This window comes from Polypterus senegalus, chromosome 3 (genome assembly GCF_016835505.1).
Source record: "Polypterus senegalus isolate Bchr_013 chromosome 3, ASM1683550v1, whole genome shotgun sequence".
Classification (NCBI taxonomy): Eukaryota; Metazoa; Chordata; class Cladistia; order Polypteriformes; family Polypteridae; genus Polypterus; species Polypterus senegalus.
In genome coordinates this window covers 278171734-278181910 of record NC_053156.1, presented here as the reverse complement: position 1 = coordinate 278181910, position 10177 = coordinate 278171734, and the positions used below count along the sequence as shown (strand labels likewise).

The 10177-nt window shown below is 39.2% G+C and overlaps 1 protein-coding gene across 2 annotated transcripts; it reads left to right on the top strand.

The window, feature by feature from the left end:
• Positions 1-618: 618 nt before the first annotated feature.
• Positions 619-6593, top strand: pth4 (parathyroid hormone 4). Of its 2 annotated transcripts, none has more exons than XM_039750010.1 (3): positions 619-801; positions 1049-1153; positions 6021-6593. In XM_039750010.1, exons 2-3 carry the CDS (start codon positions 1068-1070, stop codon positions 6358-6360), a joined length of 426 nt encoding a protein of 141 aa, XP_039605944.1. In that variant the 5' UTR covers positions 619-801; positions 1049-1067; the 3' UTR covers positions 6361-6593. The 2 variants fall into 2 exon arrangements, with proteins under 2 accessions (XP_039605944.1, XP_039605943.1); XM_039750009.1 differs by having other exon boundaries at positions 621-805.
• Positions 6594-10177: the final 3584 nt, after the last annotated feature.

Here is a 10177-nt window from a genome sequence, read left to right as displayed (position 1 = left end):
TAGCAGGTTTCAAAAGAACTTCCTTTTCACATGTAAATGAAGCCATAAAGGACACAAAGTATATCAGTTTGCATTAAAGTGATATTTATAAAAAGGCAAAAGAACACCATTTTTTCCAGTTGATTTCAGCCTAAAATACTCTCTAATTCATTGCACGTCTAAATAGATTAAATTACAATTGATCTCGTAAATGCTTACGAAAAACGAAAATCTTCTTAGGAAACCTACACATTATGCAAAAGCGTTATCTTTTGGTATCCAGAGATGCAAGGCTTTCTGACAATCGCTGATAATGATGCACAAATATAGTCTTTGTAGAGAAATATGTGTGTGTGATATCCCAATGAGGACTGAGAACTGGCAGGATCTTGACGTGATTTTTAAATTAATATCAATTTGAATAAAAATAACTTGTATATGCAGTGGCATCAAGAAATTAGGATTGGCTAATAGTTGGAAGACATAATGACGAAAAACAGATAAAAAAAGAAAAATATAGCAAACAAAGGAACGTTTATTAGCCCGGGGTGCAGATGAAAGGATGGGGCTGCTTTGACTCATCAATTATACTAATTTGGGTGAAACGGGGCACAGTACTGTTGATAACAAACAACACCCCCCACCAGTCTACGTCCCAGGGGTCCAGACTATAAAGTCCACCCACCACAGAGCGCCTGTTCCACTCCGGTCGATCTGAGTGAGCTGACACTCCCCTGAGGCATCCCGACCTGCAGCCGCTGTGGTCAGCTACGAAATTTGGACCCCTGCGGTCTTTAGAAGGACGGGGAACAGTATCGGAAAGTCGGTAATGATAAATGAGCCGCTGTTGCTTTTCCTAAAATGATGTTATGATATTTAACTATTTTGTGCCATTTACCTGGTTTCTGTAGTAGAACAAAACCAATTCAAATAAAAGGCTGGGCAGTAGGTAATAATTGATAAATTGGTATAACTATAAATTCAATCTGAAGAGCATTGTTTTTAAATATATTCATTACAGATATGGTGTTCCAGAATCACTAATGGCATTGTTTTTTTTTTTTTTCAGCTTCAAAAAGGTACAAAAGATGCTCCTCTCCCAAAGATCTGTCCGGGCTCTGGTTTTCGCGATCATTGTAATGTTTTCGTCTACAAAAGCACAGGACACCGAAAGGTAGGTTTCGACTTCTGAACACTGCATTTGTTATTAAAATAAGTACTTTGAAACTGTGGCAACAGTCAGATGAGTTCCTGCGGGTGCATCTACAATACAACACTACAGCAGCCATTTCATTCTCAGTAGCCTTTGCGCTTTTAAAACATGAATGTTTTTGACAAAGCCAAAAAGAATTATTAAATATTCTATTAAAAACTTCATAATATGAATAATGGTGTGTGAAAATAAAACTGTAGCATTCTTTAAGATACAATATCAGTGTGTAAAACAATAGAAAACAAATCGTCATAATACGAGCACAGACTTGAACACTCTGTGGAATCAAAGAGTCCTTTGCACTCTTAAAAGTAACTGTTATCTAATGGTACTTTATAGTTCTTTACTGGGTTATATACCTGCTAAACTATTGCTTAAAAACGCCATTTGAATCTGGGTAGGGCTGTTTGCATATGATGTTGTTTCTTTTTGCTTTGAAAAAACAATATGTAGGGGGAAAAGTAAAATCTTTAATGTATGGTACCTAGCGGGACACTAACAGATTAGGAAAACCTGGAGTAAGCCTGCAGCAAACGTCCGTTTAATATCAGAAATCCGCTAGTATTTCACAAATCTGTTACCATCGATTCGTGGTTATTTGTGAAGCCTGTGAAATAGATGTTCTTTGCTGGAACCATCATCTTTTTGGAAACGAAAATGGTTTTCCAATGCCATTGCTCTGAGGAACCACTTTGACACCTTTTATTTTTCAGAGTGACGTGCCTGGACTCCGCGAAAAGCGCTATTCAAAAATAAACTGAGTTGAACTGAATACAAATTGAACCCAATAGCCTCTAGATTAAGTATGGAATCAAAGTATTTAAAGCCGTTAAAATACAATACAAGTAGAGTCTGTCGCTGACAAGAACATTTAGAACTTTTTTTTCTCTGAAAATTACCAAAAGTATACTCTCTTAAACAAAAAGGGGGCCATGGTTTGTTAGTGCAGTTCCATAGGAAACCATTGTCCCAAAAGGAACCTTTATTTATTTAGATCCGTACCAGGCTTCATAAATAACCGGGAACAGATGAAAACAGATTTGTGAAATACAAATGAGTTCGTGATTTTAAAATGGCTCTAGTCACATACAATAAAACCCAAGGCTAAGTTAGGGTTTTCTTGATCTGTTATAATGTACAAGTGTAGTTTGCTCTTTAAAGCTTTTTTCTTTCATCACACATTAGAAACTATTTTAAAGCAGTAAGAATCGACTTCATAAAAAGAACCCTACCCAAGTGAAATTATATATATATATTGTCAAGCAATATTTCAGTGAGGAACTACAGAACCCAGTAACGTGCCATTGTAAAACCGTTACTTTAAGGGCGGGGATCCCATCGTCCATCCAGCCGTCCACTTCTGAAACCCCTTAATGTAATTCACGGTGGGAAATATCTGAGTCAGCCCAGAGAACACTTACTGTAACACACGGCCGAACAAGCGAGTGGCGAGGGATAGTTTAATTTAACACATAAATCTTTGAGTAGCAGGGGATCTCACTCGAGCCCAGGATTTTGAGGTTGCGAGGCACAGACTCTAATCCCTGCACCACCTTCATGTCCTCCGTGTTTATGGTTTTAACTTTGGAAGTTGCTAAAATGACTAGCTGCATTGTGGAGCAGCAGTTAGCGCAGCGGCCTGATAAAGCGTGCGTGGTGCGAATTCCGAGTCTGTGGGCAGTTTGCAAGTATATCCCTCTTATAAACAAATGTGCCAAAGTGGTTCTTCAAGGCGATGCCATAGGGAAACCATTTTTGGTTCCCAAAAGACCCATCAACACGAAGGTTCCAGAAAGTACCTTTATTTATTTAGATTTTTAATTGCCCAGCCATGTCTAGATATAGTAACAGGTTTGTGAAATACCAGTAGATTTTGATTTTAAAAGGACTCTCTCTGCTTACAAGAATACTAATTTTAGGTTTTCTTAATCTGTTAGTGTCCTGTGGCCTACTAAACATTAAAGATTTCTGTTTTTTTTTTTTTTCCCTAAATATTAGATCGTTTTTCAAAGCGGAAAGAACCAACTTTGCCAAATGTTTTACGGAGAATCACACAATCCACTAAAATGTCATAAAGTGCCATTAAAGAACTACTTATTATTATTAAGAGTGTGCTCTCCATGTGTGCGATGGTTGGTTGCCCAATGTCTTACCTATAGTATAGGACAGGAAAGCGGCGAAGTGCAGTTCTGATTGCTCACAGGTTGAGCATACACTATAGGCTAAAAGGGTAATAATAATAATCTGCTGAATCTAATATATAAAATATACAATGAAGTAAAAGAGTAACATCAATGGCTAAGACGTAAGGAGTACAAAGTTTCTTTAATGTGGGGTGTTTCAGTTTTTCTCAAGCTCATTAGGCTTTCGTCCGTGAAGTCCAACTCATGCCTACAGTTCAATGTACCGTCCGACAAGGGTCTCAAAAGTAGCTCAGTGTGGGTGTGCGAGTTAAGTGTGATCTGCGATGTTAAGTATTTTGGTTCTGACTTGGACAAGTAATTGCCCATGTATTTTAATAGAAATAGCGAGTCCAGGAAATTAAGCTGGACGAGCGGAACAACCGTGACAGCCTTTATCAATACAACCATCGTTTCTGTGGTTTGTGGATCTCTCTACTTTGGGAATTGTGCAAGTGTCCATAGGGAAAGAATTGGCACCGAACTAAAACCAGAAACTGTATGTGTTATTCAGTGAGAGAAGTTTTACTACGGAATGGAATGCAAGCCTTTAAGTATTGAATTTTTTTTTTGCTGAGTTAGAAGCCCTTAGGCGCTATAGGTTAAACACCTGATCATTAGTATCAACGGAAGTGTAGGAATTTTTAGGTTAACCCATTCGCGTTACTATTGCCACATCCCTGCCCCACTTTCCTTTGTTTGAATTCCCCATCAGCGTGGAGTTTTCACATTTCTATCCAAATAATCCTATATTAATATCACATTCACGAACCGCTCAGGTCGTTTGGTGATTTAAAACTGAATCTAAGTGGTGATGTGGTTAGGCGAATTCTGTTATGAAGTGGCGTACATCTCCAGGTCTCTGTTCTGCCCTGCACTGGCCTCTGTGCAGCAGGGATAGGCTACGCATTCATACGAGCGCACGAATAGGATTAACCTGCTTTGAGAATTTCACGTAAAAGTGCATTTTAAAATAAGATAAAGCTTTTATTTTTAGCACAAGGTGTAACAGAGGAGTATTGTGTTATGCTACGAATTTGAAAGCCCTTTTTTGAGTGTTAAATCTTGCAGTTGTTAATTTGTTACCTGTTGGCGTGAGGTGTGTTTGGTGGATCATCCAACCCGTGAAGTAAGAAAATCAGACTGCATTTGTTGGGGACTCTTATAATCATTCATTCTCGATCCAACGCTTATCTAGAACCGGATTGGGGGGCAACAGTCTTGGCTGTCGGGTAGGAGAGAACAGTCTTAGCGTTGAGACCAAACACATTTGCTAACTCATACGGTCTGATCCTAAGGCGTTCTTTGGTCATCTGGGAGATATAATCCTCCCAGCGTGCCCTGGTTCTTCCCCGGGGTACCCTGCCAGCTGGTCGTAACCGTAAAACCTCCACAGGTTAGCATCTATATTAAATGCCTGAACCACCTCAAATGGCTTCCATCAGTGCGGAGGGGGAGCGGCTGTACCCCGAGCCTCTCGGGGATGTTTGCGTTTCTCATCCTGTCTATAATGTAGAGTACAGCAATCCTGCGGAGAAAGCTCATTTCGGCCGCTGGTACCCGCGATCTCGTCCTTTTATGTGGCGTAGGGGGGGATTACGAGCTTGGGGGGCCCACTCAGGACCATATAAATGAATAACTTAAATCACTTGCACAGTTCGCGACGTTAGTAGTTCACAGTTTCAGTGACATGTTTGAACCATCACCAGGCACGTCCTATCCAATCAATGATGATATTATATATTCGGCAGGCCTGCAGTTTACACGAATTTAGACTTTGGGAGTTCGGAGGCTAGCAGTGTAATCGGAGGCACAACATGTCCGCCTTAGAGAGAAGTGCACATTCCCAAATCTATACCTTTGGCGTGTAATAGCGGACGTGAACTGAAGAAGTTTTGAAGGACATCACATGAATAGTGTAAATATACATTATTATCATAACTAATTGTTACTTTTGTACTTTGATTGGCTGTCAGCAGTTTTCGAAATTCGACCTCGTAAACGGCAAATCATAGCAATTATTTTAAGTTATGGTCCGAATACTAGAACAATTTGACTCTTTTTATACCCTGCACAAATGACACCACGTCGGCCAGTAGCAGCGGATCTGGTAAACATTATTAGAGCAGTGCTGCTAAACATAAGGCACGCCTGCAACAGGAATGAAAAACGCTAAGCTTACCAAGATTTCTACCTTTCTCAAAACTGAGCGAGGGCCAGCGGTAGTAACTGAGAATGCTGATGCTGTCGCAACGGTCGCAAGCAGGTTATGCAGACAGTGCGGGGAGTGAAATGGTTGCAAATGTATCGAGTCTGGAAGCAGCGATTACAACGGCTTCAGATCAGGTGCTATCTGCTATACCGTTAAAAATGGAGAAACTATACTAAACCCGAACTTAGCCATGAGTTGTTGTATGCAGCAAGAGACCTTTTAAAATCAGAAACCCATTGGTAGTACACAATTTTTTCTTCACTGCTAATTATGGAGCCTGTTACAGATCTATAACAGATAAATGGATCTCCTACTGTATAACTCTGAAAAGCCACTTTGACACCTTTATTCCTAAACGCTATTATTGTGTTGATTTAGCACTATTAATAACGTTTGATCTCATTTTATGATTTTTTTCTTGTTTTTTCACTTTCAGCAAGAGGGCAGTAACCGAGCATCAATTCATGCATGACAAAGGCAGGGCTATGCAAAGTCTAAAGCGTCTCATTTGGCTGTCCAGTGCCATGGGAGGAGTACACACAGCCACTGGCAGGGATCTGTCCGAAATGGAACCTGCTTGGGATCATTTAAGTGGACAAGGGAGAACGAATTTTGACAGCCCTACATCCAAGAAGACACAGGCTTTCAAAAGACTGCTCACCTTTCTGATCCGGGATGGCCAGCGGGGGGATACGCTACAGGCTGTCTTCAATAGTCTGCTCTTTCGAGACACATCCCGCCAGATGCCGGACCTGGCAACAAGCAATGAGAAATAAACTCCATCATTTCTACCAAACGCCTACACGTTCCAGGGGACATTTGTATATACCTGTACAAGTATAAGAACCAAAGCCACTCGCATCCGAATTGTTTTGGAAAGATGTTACATGCGGCACAATAGGAGCGCACTTCGGCGCACACACGCGGTGGGAACGGGTCATGTAAGCCCCCGCATTAGCCATCTCCTCAGCTTCAAAGTGACTCTAATAAAAGCACATTTCTTTTGTTATTTTGTCTACGAGTTTTTATTTTAACTTCTCTTCGCATTTTTGGATGAACGTCTTGACACATCTTTCAAGTCATTTTCCGAAACTGCTTTCGTCAGTTCTGTCACAGAGAGCCAAATATTAGCTTGAACTGGACGGCACTTCATTGTGACACACATTCACCAATTTATGCAGCAGCACATGCTTACATTGCATTCGAGAACGGGGAGAACACGGATTCCTGCATCGAAAATTAATTAGTATGTAATAGATTAGGGCATTTAAAAAAGGCACCACGGTTCTTCAGAGCGATACCTTAGTGAAATCGTTTTTGAACACTCCATGTGAAGGTTCCAGAGACAACCCTTTAGATCTGTAACAGCTTCCATAAAGTAAATAATCATGAATAAATGGAAATCAGATCCTGCCTTTAAAATGTCTCTTGCTTCATATAACACACAGTTTAGGTTTTCTGGATCTGTCCGATCCTTCACGGTTGCCAAAGTTAAAGATTTCTTGTTTTGTCCACATATTAGGAACCTTTCAAAATCCAAAGAACAAACTATATGTGCAAAGAACCCTTCAGAGACGGAAAGTGTTTGTCAAACAACCCAGTAAAGTGCCATATAGGAGCAAGTATTTTTAAGAGTGCCGCTAGCACCGTCTACAGTATATCGAACCCGATTGATTTACTTAATTTTTAAAAAAATCTTACATTTCATCATCTTTTTCCATAATAGGACTTTCTTTTCTTTCTTTTTTTCTTCTGCACTAAGGACTTTCTTTCTTTCTTTCTTTCTTTCTTTCTTTCTTTCTTGCACTAAAATTAGAAATATAGGTATATATGGGTTACCCAAAAAGGCAGAATCAGCATTTTGCAAATACTTTATTTGAATTTATTCCCTTGTTTGAATGAGCAAAGAAAATTCAAATTTATTGTATTAAACACATCCAAATAAATAAGTAAAGTCTACCTAATATTGCAAATTTTGCATGCCAAAGTCACAAATGTAAAACAGATAAAGACAACCAAATTATATTTAATGTGTACTACCTGTCTAAGATGGTTTGAAATATAAGTACTCAGCATTAATATTTGCAGTGAACCATGCAATGTGTATGTCTCTGTTATATGCCATTTGGTATGGGATTTGTAAAATGCAGAGTTAATGTTTGTGATACGCCATTTATTGGAATGACAGAGACAATGCAACCAGGTGGAAGAACAGACATTTATCTTTTTAAGGTGAATATTATACTTTTGTATATTATGATATAAATTACTCTAGGATATCAGGTACAATTTAGCAGGTAGGCAGTCTGGTGCAGTGGTTAAGGCTTCAAACCCTGAGGTTGTGGGTTTAAATCCTGCTACTAACACTGTGACCCTCTCAAGTCACTTACCCTGCCTGTGCTCCAATTGGAAAACCAAAATAAATGTAATCAATTGTAAATGTTGTAAGATACCTTGGATGAAGGTGTCAGCCAAGTAAGTAACTGCCACCAATCAACCCAAACTACATGTTGTTGTACTGTAAGGTAACTTAAACATCCTGAGGAAATCCACATGCACATGAGGAGAACATGAAGACTTCACAAAGGGTGAAACCAGGACTCAAATCTTGGTTTCTTTTCTGTGAGCCACCATATTACCAATGTATGATTGTGCCACAGGCTATACCCTGCTGGAAAGGCATTAAATAAGAATGCATTTTGTTCATAATCCTCTAAAGCTTCTTCCACTTTCATATTAAATCACTATATATTTGCCCAAACTTCTTCATTCTCTTCTGTTGTACACTTCCTCACCTGATACCCCCTTTTCCTTTAGGCCCCCCTTCACACAGACGATTCAATTTGTTTTTGGTTGTCCTCTTCTCTCCATCCTGACACCTCCCTAACCATGATTCTTCTCCCCATATTGCTTATCTCTCTTCTCATGACATGCTTGTACCACTTTAATCTTCTTTCCTATTTTTTTAGAAACTTTCCCAGCTTTAACTGTACCTCTGATTCTAACATTTCTGATCACATCAAGCTATGTTAGTCCACACATTCAATACAGCATTCTCATTTTGAACTGGCCGCAGGTTTCTGATCGTATGGGTCCACCCAATGTTTTATACACTTTATACTACTCTAGAGCACTAATACTTTATTCCTACGGCACTCTTGATACCCTTTTCCTAACATAATAATAATAATAATAATAATAATAATAATAATAATAATTAATGTTCTGTGGTGGGCTGGTGCCCTGCCTGGGGTTTGTTTCCTGCCTTGTGCCCTATGTTGGCTGGGATTGGCTCCAGCAGACCCCTGTGACCCTCTAGTTAGGATATAATGGGTTGGAAAATGGATGGATGGATAATAATGTTTAGAGGAAATAATTAGGTAAGCATCACCACAAACTGGCATGGTGGCACAATGCTGCCTTGCGGTAAGGAGATCAGGTTTCATGTCCTGGTTGCTTCTTGCATGGAGTTTGCATGTTCTCCCACATTTGCTTCCTCCAAGTGTTCTGATTTCCTCACACAGTCCAAAGTCACCCAGCATAGTGAGTTTGGCAGTACAAATTTGGCCCTATTAAAAATAAAGGTGCCAGTGTGGTTGTTCAGAATGAAGACAGGGGAACCAGTTTTGGTTCCAAAAAGACCCATCCACGTGATGGTTCCAGAAAGAACCATTCATTTATTTAGATCCATAACTGACTTCATACATTAAATAACCATGATTGATGGAAACGGATTTGTGAAATAACAATGCCTCCTGGTTTTAAAAGGACTTTTACTCCATACAATAACACAGGTCTGGTCAGGTTTTCTAAATCCTTTAGTCTCAAACAAGGTAGCCTACCATACATTAAAATGTTCAGATTTTTTTGTGCATATGAAGAAGGATTTTCAAAACACAAAGAATCAATTTTATTTTCAAAGACCCCTCCCCAGAATGAAATAGTGCTTTATCAAGCTATGGTTCTACAAGGAACTGCACAACTCAGTAAAGAACTATAAAATGCCACTAAAGAACCATTATTCTAGTGTTATGTGGTGCGTTGGTCTCATCTACACCCCTGTCGAGGATGTTGTTGCGCCCTGTTTTTCCTGTGATTGCTTATATTGGCTTCAGCTGCCCAGCGACCCTGCCCTGGATGAGAAGATTTAGGACGAGTCTTAAGCTCGTAAATAAAACTGAAATAATTACACAGAAAATGAATATTGTTACTGTAAAAGTAAAGAGTATCAAACATTTTAGTGTAATTTAGCATATAATCCAAAAGTAACATACTAATACGGGTGTATTGATCTGATTTACATTTGTGGCTTTGAAGTGCTAATCTTGCAATGTCAGTTAAGACTTTACCGGATTTATTTAAATGCTTTGAATAAACCAAACATGGGCTTTCTTTACTCATTAAAAAATGACGCTACATTTACTCAAATAATTGCTGCCTCGATTTTTTTTAAGTAAACCATATAGTTTTTGCAGTGTAGCTACACTGTAAAAAATTTCACAGTATTTTTACGGTTAAATGACTGGCAGCCGAGCTGCCAGTCATTTAACCGTCAAAAAACGGTCACAAACATAGACCACTTTAAGGTTTGTT